A 20,483-nucleotide genomic window follows, 5' to 3' on the forward strand; every position below is an offset into this window, starting at 1 on the left:
CTGTGGGTCTCTATGTGATGAGTCTGTGGGTCTCTATGTGATGAGTCTGTCGGTCTCTATGTGATGAGTCTGTGGGTCTCTGTATGGTGAGTCTGTGGGTCTCTGTATGGTAAGTCTGTGGGTCTCTGTATGGTGAGTCTGTGGGTCTCTGTATGGTGAGTCTGTGGGTCTCTGTGTGGTGAGTCTGTGGGTCTCTCTGTGGTGAGTCTGTTGGTCTCTGTATGGTGAGTCTGGGGGTCTCTATGTGGTGAGTCTGTGGGTCTCTGTATGGTGAGTCTGTGGGTCTCTCTGTGGTGAGTCTGTGGGTCTCTATGTGGTGAGTCCGTGGGTCTCTCTGTGATGAGTCTGTGGGTCTCTGTATGGTGAGTCTGTGGGTCTCTGTGGTGAGTATGTGGGCCTCTGTATGGTGAGTCTGTGGGTCTCTGTATGGTGAGTCTGTGGGTCTCTGTATGGTGAGTCTGTGGGTCTCTATGTGGTGAGTCTGGGGGTCTCTGTATGGTGAGTCTGTGGGTCTCTGTATGGTGAGTCTGTGGGTCTCTGTATGGTGAGTCTGTGGGTCTCTGTGATGAGTCTCTGGGTCTCTGTGGTGAGTCTGTGGGTCTCTGTATGGCGAGTCTGTGGGTCTCTGTATGGTGAGTATGTGGGTCTCTGTATGGTGAGTCTGTGGGTCTCTGTGGTGAGTCTGTGGGTCTCTGTATGGCGAGTCTGTGGGTCTCTGTATGGTGAGTCTGTGGGTTTCTGTATGGCGAGTCTTTGGGTCTCTCTGTGATGAGTCTGTGGGTCTCTGTGATGAGTCTCTGGGTCTCTCTGTGATGAGTCTGTGGGTCTCTGTGATGAGTCTCTGGGTCTCTCTGTGGTGAGTCTGTGGGCCTCTCTGTGATGAGTCTGCGGGTCTCTGCGTGATCAGATGCTGGACCAGCTTGGGTCAGACGAGTGGACGAACACGACGTGAACACCGCAGTGCTGGCTGGGCAAAACCCTCCAGAGGTGCTGGGAGAGAGACTCGGGGGGAGCCACTCCAGGGACAAATTTTAATCTCAAATCTCAAGAGGCCACAATATAACGCGTTCACCATTTTGATTTAACTCCCCGCGCCAATCATCACCACCACCGCCGCTTCCGATTCGAGTACTCACACCCAGGTACTTACGCGGGTACTCTCACACACACACACACACAGGTGTCTACACGTACACACACACAGGTGTGTACACACACAGGTGTCTACACGTACACACACACAGGTGTGTACACACACACAGGTGTCTACACATACACACAGGTGTGTACACACACACACACAGGTGTCTACACGTACACACACACAGGTGTGTACACACACACAGGTGTCTACACGTACACACACACAGGTGTGTACACACACACCTGTGTTTACACACACACCTGTGTTTACAGGTAAACACGTGTGTACACACACACGTGTCTACACGTACACACAGGTGTCTACACGTACACACAGGTGTCTACACGTACACACAGGTGTCTACACGTACACACAGGTGTCTACACGTACACACACACACCTGTGTTTACAGGTAAACACAGGTGTGTACACACACACAGGTGTCTACACGTACACACAGGTGTGCACACACACACCAGTGTTTACAGGTAAACACAGGTGTGTTCTCTCACACATACACATAGGTGTGTGTACACACACAGGTGTATTCTCTTACACACACACGTACACAAAGGTCCCCTGTATAGCCTTTCACAGACTGCTGGGACAAGTGCTGTTGTTAGCGAGCACCTATGAAGGCTACCGGCACTGTGCCACACAAGGGGGTGTGTGGCCAGCATCACGGCCGGCCGCCTTTGTCTCCCCAGTGACGATGTTGACTACACACCGCACCAGGTACTTATTTGAGGCTGAATCGACTGAGGGGAGGCCCAGGACCGGTTCAGATAATCGCTACCATCGGTGGCGGTGGACGTGAGTGGGAATCGAACTCGATTCTCCGGGTTCGTTGCACAGCGCAAACCACTACACCACCGCTCCCCACACACACACACAGACTCCTACACACACACACAGACTCCTACACACACACAGACTCCTACACACACACACACACAGACTCCTACACACACACACACACACAGACTCCTACACACACACACAGACTCCTACACACACACACACACTCCTACACACACACACACAGACTCCTACACACACACACACAGACTCCTACACACACACACACAGACTCCTACACACACACACACACACTCCTACACACACACACACAGACTCCTACACACACACACACAGACTCCTACACACACACACACACACTCCTACACACACACACACACACACTCCTACACACACACACACACTCCTACACACACACACAGACTCCTACACACACACACAGACTCCTACACACACACACAGACTCCTACACACACACAGACTCCTACACACACACACAGACTCCTACACACACACACACACACTCCTACACACACACACAGACTCCTACACACACACAGACTCCTACACACACACAGACTCCTACACACACACACACACACTCCTACACACACACACAGACTCCTACACACACACACAGACTCCTACACACACACACAGACTCCTACACACACACACAGACTCCTACACACACACACAGACTCCTACACACACACACAGACTCCTACACACACACACACACAGACTCCTACACACACACACACAGACTCCTACACACACACACACACACAGACTCCTACACACACACACACACACAGACTCCTACACACACAGACACACACAGACTCCTACACACACAGACACACACAGACTCCTACACACACACACACAGACTCCTACACACACACACACACACAGACTCCTACACACACAGACACACACAGACTCCTACACACACACACAGACTCCTACACACACACACACACAGACTCCTACACACACACACACACAGACTCCTACACACACACACAGACTCCTACACACACACACAGACTCCTACACACACACACAGACTCCTACACACACACACAGACTCCTACACACACAGACTCCTACACACACACACAGACTCCTACACACACAGACTCCTACACACACACACACTCCTACACACACACACACTCCTACACACACACACTCCTACACACACACACAGACTCCTACACACACACACAGACTCCTACACACACACACACACTCCTACACACACACACAGACTCCTACACACACACACACACTCCTACACACACACACACTCCTACACACACACACACACACTCCTACACACACACACACAGACTCCTACACACACACACAGACTCCTACACACACACACACACAGACTCCTACACACACACACAGACTCCTACACACACACAGACTCCTACACACACACACACAGACTCCTACACACACACACAGACTCCTACACACACACACACACAGACTCCTACACACACACACACACAGACTCCTACACACACACACAGACTCCTACACACACACACAGACTCCTACACACACACACACACTCCTACACACACACACACTCCTACACACACACACACACTCCTACACACACACACACACTCCTACACACACACAGACTCCTACACACACACAGACTCCTACACACACACACACACAGACTCCTACACACACACACACAGACTCCTACACACACACACAGACTCCTACACACACACAGACTCCTACACACACACACACACTCCTACACACACACACACTCCTACACACACACACACACTCCTACACACACACACACACTCCTACACACACACACACACACTCCTACACACAGACAGACTCCTACACACACAGGTACACACACAAAGGGTGCGTACACAGACACACACAGGTACACACACGCGGTGTGTACACACATCCGTGCACACACATTCACATACACAGGTACACACACAATCTGTGAACACACACACACTGGCACGTACACACACACAGTGTACACGATTGTGTACGAATTACACGCGCACACACGCACGCACAGTGTTACCTATGTAATCATAATATACAGATCATCGTCACCACCATCACCACCATAAACAACCACCATCATCCCAGCCACGGAGAGGCTGCAAAGAGGTGCGCCTAAGATGTTACTCGCCCCATTTAATTAAAAACCCACCACCTCCTCCCTCTCCACCACCATCACCACCACCTCCACCACCTCCACCTCCTCCCTCTCCACCACCATCACCACCTCCTCCCTCTCCACCACCACCTCCTCCCTCTCCACCTCCATCACCACCTGCACCTCCACCTTCCTCCACCTCCATCACCACCACCACCACCTCCCTCTCCACCACCACCACCATCACCACCACCACCTCCTCCCTTCACCTCCATGATCACCGCCACCACCACCTCCTCCCTCTCCACCACCACCACCACCTCCTCCCTTCACCTCCATGATCACCGCCACCACCGCCACCACCACCACCGCCAACCTCCTCCGCCACCACCATCAGAGCCTGCAGAGGCAGAAGAGCGTGGGGATGAAGACCCCGAAGGCGACGAGGATGGGGAACATGAGGCTGGAGTTGTCGGCTGCGTAGGGGTCCGGGACACGCGGCCCGGACTTCAGTCTCTGCCTGTCACCTCCTCCACCTCCTCCTCCACCTCCACCTCCTCCTCCTCCACCTCCTCCACCTCCTCGCCCCGCCTCCCCCTTCCCCTCCCCACCGCCCCTCTTCTTCCTCCTCCCCGCCGTGGATTTCCTGCCGTCCACCGCCGCCTCCTGCCCCTCTCCTCGCCCGGCTCCCCCCTCCTCCTCCTCGCGCTCCTCCGCCTCCCCCTCCTCTTCCCCCCCCTCCTCCTCTTCCTCCTCCTCCTCCTCTTCCTCCTCCTCTTCGGCGTCCTCGTCATTCGGTTTTGAGGGGGGGCGCAGCCCGGGGTGTGGGGGGAGCTGCGGGACGTCTGGGGGGGGGGGCAGGGGGGGGGGGGCAACACCCGAAAATCCACAGCGGGACGAGGAAGGAGATGTTGACTACCTCGCCTGGTCTACAGGAGGTCGTGGGTTAGATCCTGACACCACAGTGGCTAGGAGATGTTGACTACCTCGCCTGGTCTACAGGAGGTCGTGGGTTAGATCCTGACACCACAGTGGCTAGGAGATGTTGACTACCTCGCCTGGTATACAGGAGGTCGTGGGTTAGATCCTGACACCACAGTGGCTAGGAGATGTTGACTACCTCGCCTGGTCTACAGGAGGTCGTGGGTTAGATCCTGATCCTGACACCACAGTGGCTAGGAGATGTTGACTACCTCGCCTGGTGTACAGGATGTCGTGGGTTAGATCCTGACACCACAGTGGCTAGGAGATGTTGACTACCTCGCCTGGTCTACAGGAGGTCGTGGGTTAGATCCTGACACCACAGTGGCTAGGAGATGTTGACTACCTCGCCTGGTCTACAGGAGGTCGTGGGTTAGATCCTGACACCACAGTGGCTAGGAGATGTTGACTACCTCGCCTGGTATACAGGAGGTCGTGGGTTAGATCCTGACACCACAGTGGCTAGGAGATGTTGACTACCTCGCCTGGTATACAGGAGGTCGTGGGTTAGATCCTGACACCACAGTGGCTAGGAGATGTTGACTACCTCGCCTGATCTACAGGAGGTCGTGGGTTAGATCCTGACACCACAGTGGCTAGGAGATGTTGACTACCTCGCCTGGTCTACAGGAGGTCGTGGGTTAGATCCTGACACCACAGAGGCTAGGAGATGTTGACTACCTCGCCTGGTCTACAGGAGGTCGTGGGTTAGATCCTGATCCTGACACCACAGTGGCTAGGAGATGTTGACTACCTCGCCTGGTGTACAGGATGTCGTGGGTTAGATCCTGACACCACAGTGGCTAGGAGATGTTGACTACCTCGCCTGGTATACAGGAGGTCGTGGGTTAGATCCTGATCCTGACACCACAGTGGCTAGGAGATGTTGACTACCTCGCCTGGTCTACAGGAGGTCGTGGGTTAGATCCTGATCCTGACACCACAGTGGCTAGGAGATGTTGACTACCTCGCCAGGTGTACAGGAGGTCGTGGGTTAGATCCTGACACCACAGTGGCTAGGAGATGTTGACTACCTCGCCTGGTCTACAGGAGGTCGTGGGTTAGATCCTGATCCTGACACCACAGTGGCTAGGAGATGTTGACTACCTCGCCTGGTGTACAGGATGTCGTGGGTTAGATCCTGACACCACAGTGGCTAGGAGATGTTGACTACCTCGCCTGGTCTACAGGAGGTCGTGGGTTAGATCCTGACACCACAGAGGCTAGGAGATGTTGACTACCTCGCCTGGTCTACAGGAGGTCGTGGGTTAGATCCTGACACCACAGTGGCTAGGAGATGTTGACTACCTCGCCTGGTTTACAGGAGGTCGTGGGTTAGATCCTGACACCACAGTGGCTAGGAGATGTTGACTACCTCGCCTGGTCTACAGGAGGTCGTGGGTTAGATCCTGACACCACAGTGGCTAGGAGATGTTGACTACCTCGCCTGGTCTACAGGAGGTCGTGGGTTAGATCCTGACTCTGACACCACAGTGGCTAGGAGATGTTGACTACCTCGCCTGGTCTACAGGAGGTCGTGGGTTAGATCCTGACACCACAGTGGCTAGGAGATGTTGACTACCTCGCCTGGTATACAGGAGGTCGTGGGTTAGATCCTGACACCACAGTGGCTAGGAGATGTTGACTACCTCGCCTGGTTTACAGGAGGTCGTGGGTTAGATCCTGACACCACAGTGGCTAGGAGATGTTGACTACCTCGCCTGGTCTACAGGAGGTCGTGGGTTAGATCCTGACACCACAGTGGCTAGGAGATGTTGACTACCTCGCCTGGTCTACAGGAGGTCGTGAGTTAGATCCTGACACCACAGTGGCTAGGAGATGTTGACTACCTCGCCTGGTTTACAGGAGGTCGTGGGTTAGATCCTGACACCACAGTGGCTATGAGATGTTGACTACCTCGCCTGGTCTACAGGAGGTCGTGGGTTAGATCCTGACACCACAGTGGCTAGGAGATGTTGACTACCTCGCCTGGTCTACAGGAGGTCGTGGGTTAGATCCTGACCCTAACACCACAGTGGCTAGGAGATGTTAACTACCTCGCCTGGTCTACAGGAGGTCGTGGGTTAGATCCTGACACCACAGTGGCTAGGAGATGTTGACTACCTCGCCTGATCTACAGGAGGTCGTGGGTTAGATCCTGACACCACAGTGGCTAGGAGATGTTGACTACCTCGCCTGGTCTACAGGAGGTCGTGGGTTAGATCCTGACACCACAGTGGCTAGGAGATGTTGACTACCTCGCCTGGTCTACAGGAGGTCGTGGGTTAGATCCTGACACCACAGTGGCTAGGAGATGTTGACTACCTCGCCTGGTCTACAGGAGGTCGTGGGTTAGATCCTGACACCACAGTGGCTAGGAGATGTTGACTACCTCGCCTGGTATACAGGAGGTCGTGGGTTAGATCCTGACACCACAGTGGCTAGGAGATGTTGACTACCTCGCCTGGTCTACAGGAGGTCGTGGGTTAGATCCTGACCCTAACACCACAGTGGCTAGGAGATGTTAACTACCTCGCCTGGTCTACAGGAGGTCGTGGGTTAGATCCTGACACCACAGTGGCTAGGAGATGTTGACTACCTCGCCTGATCTACAGGAGGTCGTGGGTTAGATCCTGACACCACAGTGGCTAGGAGATGTTGACTACCTCGCCTGGTCTACAGGAGGTCGTGGGTTAGATCCTGACACCACAGTGGCTAGGAGATGTTGACTACCTCGCCTGGTCTACAGGAGGTCGTGGGTTAGATCCTGACACCACAGTGGCTAGGAGATGTTGACTACCTCGCCTGGTCTACAGGAGGTCGTGGGTTAGATCCTGACACCACAGTGGCTAGGAGATGTTGACTACCTCGCCTGGTCTACAGGAGGTCGTGGGTTAGATCCTGACACCACAGTGGTTAGGAGATGTTGACTACCTCGCCTGGTATACAGGAGGTCGTGGGTTAGATCCTGACACCACAGTGGCTAGGAGATGTTGACTACCTCGCCTGGATTACAGGAGGTCGTGGGTTAGATCCTGACACCACAGTGGCTAGGAGATGTTGACTACCTCGCCAGGTCTACAGGAGGTCGTGGGTTACATCCTGACACCACAGTGGCTAGGAGATGTTGACTACATCGCCTGGTCTACAGGAGGTCGTGGGTTAGATCCTGACACCACAGTGGCTAGGAGATGTTGACTACCTCGCCTGGTCTACAGGAGGTCGTGGGTTAGATCCTGACCCTGACACCACAGTGGCTAGGAGATGTTGACTACCTCGCCTGGTCTACAGGAGGTCGTGGGTTAGATCCTGACCCTAACACCACAGTGGCTAGGAGATGTTAACTACCTCGCCTGGTCTACAGGAGGTCGTGGGTTAGATCCTGACACCACAGTGGCTAGGAGATGTTGACTACCTCGCCTGGTCTACAGGAGGTCGTGGGTTAGATCCTGACACCACAGTGGCTAGGAGATGTTGACTACCTCGCCTGGTCTACAGGAGGTCGTGGGTTAGATCCTGACACCACAGTGGCTAGGAGATGTTGACTACCTCGCCTGGTCTACAGGAGGTCGTGGGTTAGATCCTGACACCACAGTGGCTAGGAGATGTTGACTACCTCGCCTGGTATACAGGAGGTCGTGGGTTAGATCCTGACACCACAGTGGCTAGGAGATGTTGACTACCTCGCCTGGTCTACAGGAGGTCGTGGGTTACATCCTGACACCACAGTGGCTAGGAGATGTTGACTACATCGCCTGGTCTACAGGAGGTCGTGGGTTAGATCCTGACACCACAGTGGCTAGGAGATGTTGACTACCTCGCCTGGTCTACAGGAGGTCGTGGGTTAGATCCTGACCCTAACACCACAGTGGCTAGGAGATGTTAACTACCTCGCCTGGTCTACAGGAGGTCGTGGGTTAGATCCTGACACCACAGTGGCTAGGAGATGTTGACTACCTCGCCTGGTCTACAGGAGGTCGTGGGTTAGATCCTGACACCACAGTGGCTAGGAGATGTTGACTACCTCGCTTGGTCTACAGGAGGTCGTGGGTTAGATCCTGACACCACAGTGGCTAGGAGATGTTGACTACCTCGCCTGGTCTACAGGAGGTCGTGGGTTAGATCCTGACACCACAGTGGCTAGGAGATGTTGACTACCTCGCCTGGTCTACAGGAGGTCGTGGGTTAGATCCTGACACCACAGTGGCTAGGAAATATTGACTACCTCGCCTGGTCTACAGGAGGTCGTGGGTTAGATCCTGACACCACAGTGGCTAGATGTTGACTACCTCGCCTGGTCTACAGGAGGTCGTGGGTTAGATCCTGACCCTGACACCACAGTGGCTAGGAGATCTTGACTACCTCGCCTGGTACACAGGAGGACGTGGGTTAGATCCTGATCCTGACACCACAGTGGATAGGAGATGTTAACTACCTCGCCTGGTATACAGGAGGTCGTGGGTTAGATCCTGACACCACAGTGGCTAGGAGATGTTGACTACCTCGCCTGGTCTACAGGAGGTCGTGGGTTAGATCCTGACCCTGACACCACAGTGGCTAGGAGATGTTGACTACCTCGCCTGGTCTACAGGAGGTCGTGGGTTAGATCCTGACACCACAGTGGCTAGGAGATGTTGACTACCTCGCCTGGTATACAGGAGGTCGTGGGTTAGATCCTGACCCTGAAACCACAGTGGCTAGGAGATGTTGACTACCTCGCCTGGTCTACAGGAGGTCGTGGGTTAGATCCTGACCCTGAAACCACAGTGGCTAGGAGATGTTGACTACCTCGCCTGGTCTACAGGAGGTCGTGGGTTAGATCCTGACCCTGACACCACAGTGGCTAGGAGATGTTGACTACCTCGCCTGGTATAGAAGAGGTCGTGGGTTAGATGCTTACTCTGACACCACAGTGGCTAGGATTGCAGAGAGTATATGACTCTCTGCATGGTGAGCCTATGTGTCTCTGCGTGGTGAATCTATGGGTCTGCGTGGTGAGTCTGTGGGTCTCTGCGTGGTGAGTCTATGGGTCTCTGTGTGGTGAATCTATGGGTCTCTGTGTGGTGAGTCTATGGGTTGTGTGGTGAGTCTATGGGTCTGCGTGGTGAGTCTATGGGCTCTGCGTGGTGAGTCTATAGATCTGCGTGGTGAGTCTATGGGTCTGCGTGGTGAGTCTATGGGTCTGCGTGGTGAGTCTATGGGTCTCTGCGTGGTGAGTCTATGGGTCTCTGTGTGGTGAGTCTATGGGTCTGCGTGGTGAGTCTATGGGTCTCTGCGTGGTGAGTCTATGGGTCTCTGCGTGGTGAGTCTATGGTTCTCTGTGTGGTGAGTCTATGGGTCTCTGCGTGGTGAGTCTATGGGTCTCTGCGTGGTGAGTCTATGGGTCTCTGCGTGGTGAGTCTATGGGTCTCTGTGTGGTGAGTCTATGGGTCTGCGTGGTGAGTCTATGGGTCTGCGTGGTGAGTCTATGGGTCTCTGTATGGTGAGTCTATGGGTCTGCGTGGTGAGTCTATGGGTCTGCGTGGTGAGTCTATGGGTCTCTGTGTGGTGAGTCTGTGGGTCTCTGTGAGGTGAGTCTATGGGTCTCTGTGAGGTGAGTCTATGGGTCTCTGTGAGGTGAGTCTATGGGTCTCTGTGTGTTGAGTCTATGGGTCTCTGTGAGGTGAGTCTATGGGTCTCTGTGTGGTGAGTCTGTGGGTCTCTGCGAGGTGAGTCTGTGGGTCTCTGAGAGGTGAGTCTATGGGTCTCTGCGTGGTGAGTCTATCGGTCTGCGTGGTGAGTCTATGGGTCTGCGTGGTGAGTCTATGACTCTCTGTGTGGTGAGTCTATGGGTCTCTGTGTGGTGAGTCTATGTGTCTCTGTGTGGTGAGTCTATGGGTCTCTGTGTGGTGAGTCTGTGGGTCTCTGTGAGGTGAGTCTGTGGGTCTGCGTGGTGAGTCTATGGGTCTCTGTGAGGTTTGTCTATGGGTCTCTGCGTGGTGAGTCTATGGGTCTCTGTGTGATGAGTCTATGTGTCTCTGTGTAGTGGTGAGTCTATGGGTCTCTGTGTAGTGGCGAGTCTATAGGTCTCTGTGTGGTGAGTCTATGTGTCTGTGTAGTGGTGAGTCTATGGGTCTCTGTGTAGTGGTGAGTCTATGGGTCTCTGCGTGGTGAGTCTATGGGTCTCTGTGTGGTGAGTCTATGGGTCTCTGCGTGGTGAGTCTGTGGGTCTCTGTGTGGTGAGTCTGTGGGTCTCTGAGGTGAGTCTATGGGTCTCTGTGTGGTGAGTCTATGGGTCTCTGTGTGGTGAGTCTATGGGTCTCTGTGAGGTGAGTCTATGGGTCTCTGTGAGGTGAGTCTATGGGTCTCTGTGTGTTGAGTCTATGGGTCTCTGTGAGGTGAGTCTAAGGGTCTCTGTGTGGTGAGTCTGTGGGTCTCTGCGAGGTGAGTCTGTGGGTCTCTGAGAGGTGAGTCTATGGGTCTCTGCGTGGTGAGTCTATCGGTCTGCGTGGTGAGTCTATGGGTCTGCGTGGTGAGTCTATGACTCTCTGTGTGGTGAGTCTATGGGTCTCTGTGTGGTGAGTCTATGTGTCTCTGTGTGGTGAGTCTATGGGTCTCTGTGTGGTGAGTCTGTGGGTCTCTGTGAGGTGAGTCTGTGGGTCTGCGTGGTGAGTCTATGGGTCTCTGTGAGGTTTGTCTATGGGTCTCTGCGTGGTGAGTCTATGGGTCTCTGTGTGATGAGTCTATGTGTCTCTGTGTAGTGGTGAGTCTATGGGTCTCTGTGTAGTGGTGAGTCTATAGGTCTCTGTGTGGTGAGTCTATGTGTCTGTGTAGTGGTGAGTCTATGGGTCTCTGCGTGGTGAGTCTATGGGTCTCTGTGTGGTGAGTCTATGGGTCTCTGCGTGGTGAGTCTGTGGGTCTCTGTGTGGTGAGTCTGTGGGTCTCTGAGGTGAGTCTATGGGTCTCTGTGTGGTGAGTCTATGGGTCTCTGTGTGGTGAGTCTATGGGTCTCTGTGTGGTGAGTCTATGGGTCTCTGTGTGGTGAGTCTATGGGTCTCTGCGTGGTGAGTCTGTGGTCTCTGCGTGGTGAGTCTATGTGTCTCTGTGTGGTGAGTCTATGGGTCTGCGTGGTGAGTCTGTGGGTCTCTGCGTGGTGAGTCTGTGGGTCTCTGTGAGGTGAGTCTATGGGTCTCTGTGAGGTGAGTCTATGGGTCTCTGTGAGGTGAGTCTATGGGTCTGCGTGGTGAGTCTGTGGGTCTCTGCGTGGTGAGTCTATGGGTCTCTGCGTGGTGAGTCTATGGGTCTGTGTGTTGTGAGTCTATAGTCTCTGTGAGATGAGGCTGTGGGTCTCTGTGAGGTGAGTCTACGAACCTTCAAGCTGGCCACGGATGATGTATAGAGCACATATCTTTGGATTGTCATAGTCTCCCTGTGAAAGACACGGGGAGAGAGAGAGACACGGGGAGAGACACGGGGAGAGAGAGAGACACGGGGAGAGACACGGGGAGAGAGACGGGGAGAGAGACATGGGGAGAGAGAGGCACGGGGGGAGAGAGAGACACGGGGAGAGAGACACGGGGAGAGACACGGGATGTGAGAGAGAGACACGGGAAGTGAGAGAGAGAGACACGGGGAGAGAGACACGGGGAGAGAGGCACGAGGAGAGAGAGACACACGAGGAGAGAGAGAGAGACACGGGGAGAGAGACATGGGGAGAGAGACATGGGGAGAGAGAGACACGGGGGGAGAGAGAGACACGGGGAGAGAGAGAGACACGGGGAGAGAGAGAGACACGGGGAGAGTGGCACGGGGAGAGACACGGGATGTGAGAGAGAGACACGGGAAGTGAGAGAGAGACACGAGGAGAGAGAGACACGGGGAGAGAGAGACACGGGGAGAGAGACACGAGGAGAGAGAGACATGGGGAGAGAGAGACACACGAGGAGAGAGAGAGATACGGGTACAGAGAGACACGGGGAGAGACACGGGATGTGAGAGAAAGACACGGGGAGAGAGAGACACGGGGAGAGAGAGACACGGGGAGAGAGAGACACGGGGAGAGAGAGACACGGGGAGAGAGAGACACGGGGAGAGAGATACACGGGGAGAGAGAGACACGGGGAGTGAGAGACGGGGAGAGAGAGACACGGGGAGAGACACGGGGAGAGAGAGACATGGGTAGAGAGACACGGGGAGAGAGAGACATGGGTAGAGAGACACGGGGAGAGAGAGACACGGGGAGTGAGAGACGGGGAGAGAGAGACACGGGGAGAGACACGGGGAGAGAGAGACATGGGTAGAGAGACACGGGGAGAGAGAGACATGGGTAGAGAGACACGGGGAGAGAGAGACACGGGGAGAGAGACACGGGGAGAGAGAGACACGGGGAGACAGAGAGAGAGACACGGTGAGAGATTAACACAAAGGTATAGACACAGGTGCTGGTGAGTGAGCGAGCAAGCGAGCGGTTGGTGAGTGGGTGGTGAGTGGGTGGTGAGTGGGTGGTGAGTGGGTGGTGAGTGGGTGGTGAGTGGGTGGTGAGGACCGTCCCCCCCACCCACCCCTCACCTTGACGAACTCCACGGTGAGCAGGCCCTGGTAGGTGGAGGCCTCCCCGGCCACCGACAGCTTCCCACGCAGCAGCGAGAAGGCCACGGCCACGTCGTGGGCAGCGCTGTGCCCCACGCGCTCGTAGATGTCCAGCCCCGTGAGCACCGCGTGGCCGTTCACACGCACGTCAAACACCTGTAGGGTGGCCGTTCACACGCACGTCAAACACCTGTAGGGTGGTACACTCACGTCAAACACCTGTAGGGTGGTACACTCACGTCAAACACCTGTAGGGTGGTACACTCACGTCAAACACCTGTAGGGTGGTACACTCACGTCAAACGCCTGTAGGGTGGTACACTCACGTCAAACACCTGTAGGGTGGTACACTCACGTCAAACGCCTGTAGGGTGGTACACTCACGTCAAACGCCTGTAGGGTGGTACACTCACGTCAAACACCTGGTGGGTGGTACACTCACGTCAAACACCTGTAGGGTGGTACACTCACGTCAAACACCTGTAGGGTGGTACACTCACGTCAAACACCTGTAGGGTGGTACACTCACGTCAAACACCTGGTGGGTGGTACACTCACGTCAAACACCTGTAGGGTGGTACACTCACGTCAAACACCTGTAGGGTGGTACACTCACGTCAAACACCTGTAGGGTGGTACACTCACGTCAAACACCTGTAGGGTGGTACACTCACGTCAAACACCTGTAGGGTGGTACACTCACGTCAAACGCCTGTAGGGTGGTACACTCACGTCAAACACCTGTAGGGTGGTACACTCACGTCAAACACCTGCAGGGTGGCACACGCACGTCAAACGCCTGTGCAGGTAGGGTGAGGATGGAACCCACGACTCCCTGCGTGCCAGGCGAGGCAGTGAACGCCTCCCAGCCAGCGACCTCCCCGCGTGGCCTCCAGCAGGCCGCCGGGGCAATCGCCGTCAGTAACGAGCGGCGGCTACGACGGGCGACAAAGCCCCGCGGGCCTCCCGGGGCACCTCCCTCCCCCCGTCACCTTGGCCTGCGAGTGGAGGAAGTAGACCTCGGCGAACTTGAGCACGAGGACGTAGTGGCCGTCGCGGGCCAGCGGCACGGTGTAGGAGAAGGAGGAGTCCGCCCACCGCTCCGTCTGGTACAGCTCCTGGTCCTGGGCCGAGACTCGAGCGATGGGAAGGCGGCGGCCGTAGTCAGACGCTGTGGGGGGGGGGGGGGGGTGGAGTAAGGTGGGGGAGAGAGGGGAGGTGCCAACTCGCTCGCTCATTCATTCATTATTAATTCACTCACTCACTCACACTCTCATTAACTCTCATTCGATCATCAATTCGCCCACTCAATCGCTCGCTCATTCGTTGATTCACACACTCATTCATTAACTCACTCACCCACTCAATCACTGATTAATCCACCAACCCCACCCACCCACCCACTCACCCACTCAGTCACTCACCCACCCACTCACCCACCCACTCACCCACCCACTCACCCACCCACGCACCCACCCACCCACTCACCTACTCACCCAGCCCACCCACTCACCCACCCCACCCACCCCACTCACCCACTCACCCACTCACCCACCCACCCCACCCCTCACCCACTCACCCACTCACCCCACTCACCCCACTCACCCACCCACTCACCCACCCACTCACCCCACTCACCCACTCACCCACGCACCCACCCACTCACCCACGCACCCACCCACGCACCCACGCACCCACCCACCCACTCACCTACTCACCCAGCCCACCCACTCACCCACCCCACCCACCCCACTCACCCACTCACCCACCCACTCACCCACCCCACCCCTCACCCACTCACCCACTCACCCCACTCACCCCACTCACCCACCCACCCCACTCACCCCACTCACCCACCCACTCACCCACCCACTCACCCCACTCACCCACCCTCTCACCCACCCACCCACCCCACTCACCCACTCACCCACTCACCCCACTCACCCACTCACCCACTCACCCCACCCACTCACCCACTCACCCTCTCACTCACCCACCCACTCACCCACCCACTCACCCACCCACCCACCCACCCGCCCCACTCACCCACCCCACCCACTCACCCACTCACCCAGCCCACCCACTCACCCACCCCACCCACCCCACCCACTCACCCACCCACTCACCCACCCACTCACCCACCCACCCACTCACCCACCCACTCACCCACCCACTCACCCACCCACCCACTCACCCACTCACCCACCCACTCACCCACTCACCCACCCACCCGCCCCACTCACCTGTCCCCACCTTTCCGTCCAGGGGGTCAGCCTGGTAGCGTATTCCCTGTGAGTCCGTGTGGGCGCCCCCTCCTGCGTTCACGGCCCACACCACCTGGGGCCCCCTCGATCCTCCGCCACCGCCGTCACCGCCGTCACCGCCGTCACCACCGCCATCGCCAACGCCATCGCCATCGCCGCACCGCACTCCGCCAAAGAGGAGTACGGGGAGGAGGAGGAGGACGCGATGGAGGTGATGGTGGTGATGATGGGAGCTGGCCATTGCGAACCTGTGGTAAACACGGAGGGGGGGTGGTATGGGGGTGGGGGGGTGGGTAGGTTGGGAGGGTAGGTAGGCTGGATGGGTGGGTAGGTCGGTGGGTAGGTTGGGAGGGTAGGTTGGGTGGGTGCGTGGGTGGATAGGTGGGTGGGTCGGTTGGGTGGGTGGGTAGATTGGGTGGGTGGGTAGGTTGGGTGGGTGGGTAGGTTGGGTGGGTAGGTGAGTGGGTGGGTGGGTGGGTAGGTTGGGTGGGTGGGTAGGTGAGTGGGTGGGTAGGTGGGTAGGTTGGGTGTGTAGGTTGGTGGGTAGGTGAGTTGGTAGGATGGGTGGGTGGGTAGGTTGGGTGGGTAGGTTGGGTAGGTGAGTGGGTGGGTAGGTGAGTGGGTAGGTTGGGTGGGTGGGTGGGTAGGTTGGGTGGGTTGGGTGGGGGGGTGGGTAGGTTGGGTGGGTGGGAAGTTTAGGTGGGTGAGTGGGTAGAGTGGGGGAGCGTGGGTAGGTGGGTGGGTAGGTGGGTGGGTAGCTGGGTGGGTGGGTAGGTGGGTGGGTGGGTGGGTAGGTGGGTGGGTAGTTTGGGGGGGAAGGAAGGTCGGTGGGAAGGTGGGTGGGTTGGGTGGGTGGGTAGGTGGGTGGGTGGGCGGGTGGGAAGGTGGTTAGGTGGGAAGGTGGGTGGGAAGATGGATGGGTGGGTGCGTGAGTGGGTAGGTTGGGTTGTGGGTGGGTAGGTTGGATTGGTGGGTGGGAAGGTGGCTGTGTGGAAAGGTGGGTGGGTAGGTAGGTGGGTTGTGGGTAGGTTGGGTTGTGGGTGGGTAGGTGGGTGGGTACGTTGGGTTGTGGGTGCGTGGGTGGGTGGGTAGGTTGGATTGGTGGGTGGGAAGGTGGCTGTGTGGAAAGGTGGGTGGGTAGGTGGGTAGGTAGGTTGGGTTGTGGGTGGGTAGGTGGGTGGGTAGGTTGGGTTGTGGGTGCGTGGGGTGTTCTATAGGCTTCCTGCTCTCACCCCACACGTGGGTGGGTGGATAATTGTAATTCTAGATTTGAAGCTATCGTGACTGCAAGGATCCATACTCTTTGGTTCTATTCGGTAAAGTCACCACGTAGGTACAAAAAAAAACCGTCGTGATTTTTGTTATTTTATTTTTTACCTACGTGACTTTACCGAATAGAACCAAGGAGTATGGATGATTGGAAGTTGGCTATAGGGAGAGAGAACCATCTCTCAATATAGGATCGCAGAACTTGGGCAAATGTCAGCACCCGTTCTCATTTTGGGGAGAGAATCGCGCACAAATATTCTGTATTGTGCAAGGTGAGGCCCCACTAAGCTACTGCTGTGTAGAGCTCCGATCAGACAGGCGACGTGGCCATCACAATGATAACAGCTCCACCACGTGGCTGATGTCATCATCATCACCACGTGGCTGATGTCGTCATCAGCACCACGTGGCTGATGTCATCATCAGCACCACGTGGCTGATGTCGTCATCATCAGCACCACGTGGCTGATGTCGTCATCATCATCACGTGGACATTCACAGCAGCAGCCAAATCCTCTGAACGCAGAGAGACCCACAGAGACCCATAGAGACCTACAGAGACCCACAGAGACCCACAGAGACCCATAGAGACTCACAGAGACCCAGAGACCCACAGAGATCCACAGAGATCCACAGAGACCCACAGAGACCCACAGAGAATACACAGAGACCCACAGAGATCCACAGAGGTCCACAGAGACCCATAGAGACCCACAGAGACTCACAGAGACCCATAGAGACCTACAGAGACCTACAGAGACCCACAGAGACCCACAGAGACCCACAGAGACCCACAGAGACCCACAGAGACCCACAGAGACCCACAGAGACCCACAGAGACCCACAGAGACTCACAGAGACCCACAGAGACCCACAGAGACCCACAGAGACCAAGATAGAACCATAATTGAAGGGGAAAACCGGTGGACCTGGAGACATTCACACAGTGACCACCACGGGGAGAGAGAGAGAGAGACAAAGAGACAGAGAGAGACAAACAGACAGAGAGAGACAGAGAGAGAGACAGAGAGACAGAGAGAGACAGAGAGAGAGAGACAGAGAGAGAGACAGAGAGAGAGACAGAGAGACAGAGAGACAGAGACTCCACATAGACAGCAGCAGCAGGCATTGTCAGGGTCCAGGATGAAACCCACGACCTCCTGTGTACCGGGCGAGGTAGTTAACATCTCCTAGCCACTGTGGTGTCAGGGTCAGGATCTAACCCACGACCTCCTGTGTACCAGGCGAGGTAGTTAACATCTCCTATCCACCGTGGTGTCCCAGACGCATAAACACAAACAGTACATGCATGTACAGTGCTGTACGCATTTACAGTACTAAAGTACACGCACATACAGCACGCACGTGCAGTACACAGGTGTACAGTACGCATGTTCACTGTACATGCACAAATTGGGCACATTCACATTACATACAGTGCATACAGTTCTCACATACAGTACGCGCATACAGTACGCGCATGCAGAGTGCACACGTCTGTACAGTGCGCGCGCCTGTGCAGTACGCGCGCCTGTACAGTACGCGCGCCTGTACAGTACGCGCGCCTGTACAGTACGCGCACCTGTACAGTACACACACCTGTACAGTACACACACCTGTACAGTACACACACATGTACAGTACACACACATGTACAGTACACACACCTGTACAGTACACACACCTGTACAGTACACACACCTGTACAGTACACACACCTGTACAGTACACACACCTGTACAGTACACACACCTGTACAGTACACACACCTGTACAGTACACACACCTGTACAGTACACACACCTGTACAGTACACACACCTGTACAGTACACACACCTGTACAGTACACACACCTGTACAGTACACACACCTGTACAGTACACACACCTGTACAGTACACACACCTGTACAGTACACACACCTGTACAGTACACACACCTGTACAGTACACACACCTGTACAGTACACACACCTGTACAGTACACACACCTGTACAGTACACACACCTGTACAGTACACACACCTGTACAGTACACACACCTGTACAGTACACACACCTGTACAGTACACACACCTGTACAGTACACACACCTGTACAGTACACAACAGGCAAAGGTGCCCCGTGTAGTCCAAGCGGGCTGTAGCGGCGCGTGCTGGGCACGCCAGTGAAGTCACGTGGTGGTGGTGGTGGGGTAACACGTGGGTCATAACATGTCGACCAAACACCAACTGGCGGTGCCAGGCGAGGTGCACGTGTGGTGAGTTACCCGTATGGCGGCAGTCGTGGTGACAGTGGAGCTGGTGCCAGGCTAGGTGCACCTGCTGTGGTGAGTGAGCTACCCGTATGGCAGCAGTCGTAGTGACAGTGGAGCTGGTGCCAGGCTAGGTGCACCTGCTGTGGCGAGCGAGTTACCCGTATGGCGGCAGTCGTGGTGACAGTGGAGCTGGTGCCAGGCTAGGTGCACGTGTGGTGAGTTGCACGTGTGGTGAGTTACCCGTATGGCGGCAGTCGTGGTGACAGTGGAGCTGGTGCCAGGCTAGGTGCACGTGTGGTGAGTTGCACGTGTGGTGAGTTACCCGTATGGCGGCAGTCGTGGTGACAGTGGAGCTGGTGCCAGGCTAGGTGCACCTGCTGTAGTGAGCGAGTTACCCGTATGGCAGCAGTCGTGGTGACAGTGGAGCTGGTGCCAAGCTAGGTGCACCTGGAGTTGAAGCCGCGACGAGACCGGGGGGGGGGAGGGGGGCAACTTGGAGCTCTCTGATTGGTCCACGCGGCAGCCAAGCCACCTCCCACCATTGCCTTCTCCCATTGGTCGGAGCCTCGAGCATCGCGCCTGCCCATTGGCTCAGCCACCCACCCCACTTTGAAACCCGTGCTGGGAATCGATACACGAGTTGATATGAATCGTTAATCGATTCCGACGCTATTCACCAATAGGAGACGGCGGAATCGATAAACGATTATCCGAATCGGTTGTATTGGAGTCTCAGAACGAAGAGAATCGGTTGGTTTTAACGCCGTGGGTTCGATGCGGGCTAAGTCAACGACGAGTCGAAACTACGGAACCGCGTTTGGGTCATTTTAAATTAAATGAGACGTCTTACATTTCCGCGTTTTTTAATATTCATGAAAAAATGAATATTTACACCGCGAAAATATCACAATTTTATTCTTATTGTTGCAACATCGTACTTTGGGATTTGTGATTTTTTGTAATTTTATTATAGTTTAAACGAATTGTCAATAGCTCCACACTGTCAGGG

General features: G+C 55.5%; 2 protein-coding genes across 2 annotated transcripts in view; one reads left to right on the plus strand and one right to left on the minus strand.

Annotated features, from left to right (window-relative positions):
- Positions 1–1,017: 1,017 nt before the first annotated feature.
- On the minus strand, positions 1,018–20,118 carry LOC116937532 (malectin-B). Its single transcript, XM_076064407.1, has 7 exons — positions 19,870–20,118; positions 15,929–16,197; positions 14,678–14,856; positions 13,665–13,841; positions 12,468–12,525; positions 4,844–4,981; positions 1,018–4,666 (listed from the first exon to the last, which is right to left on the minus strand). Exons 1-7 carry the CDS (start codon positions 20,046–20,048, stop codon positions 4,530–4,532), a joined length of 1,137 nt encoding a protein of 378 aa, XP_075920522.1. The 5' UTR covers positions 20,049–20,118; the 3' UTR covers positions 1,018–4,529.
- LOC142923333 (septin-2-like) overlaps positions 19,416–20,483 on the plus strand; it is a 35,275-nt gene continuing 34,207 nt past the window's right edge. The window contains exon 1 of the mRNA XM_076064406.1: positions 19,416–19,477. Within this exon, the coding sequence (XP_075920521.1) occupies positions 19,431–19,477 (47 nt within the window). The 5' untranslated portion in view covers positions 19,416–19,430. The remainder of the gene's footprint in view (positions 19,478–20,483) is intronic.

The sequence above is a fragment of the Petromyzon marinus genome, unplaced genomic scaffold (genome assembly GCF_048934315.1).
Source record: "Petromyzon marinus isolate PM22_M1 ecotype Great Lakes invasive population unplaced genomic scaffold, UKy_Petmar_22M1.pri1.0 PM_Scaffold_424, whole genome shotgun sequence".
In the NCBI taxonomy this organism is placed as follows: Eukaryota; Metazoa; Chordata; class Hyperoartia; order Petromyzontiformes; family Petromyzontidae; genus Petromyzon; species Petromyzon marinus.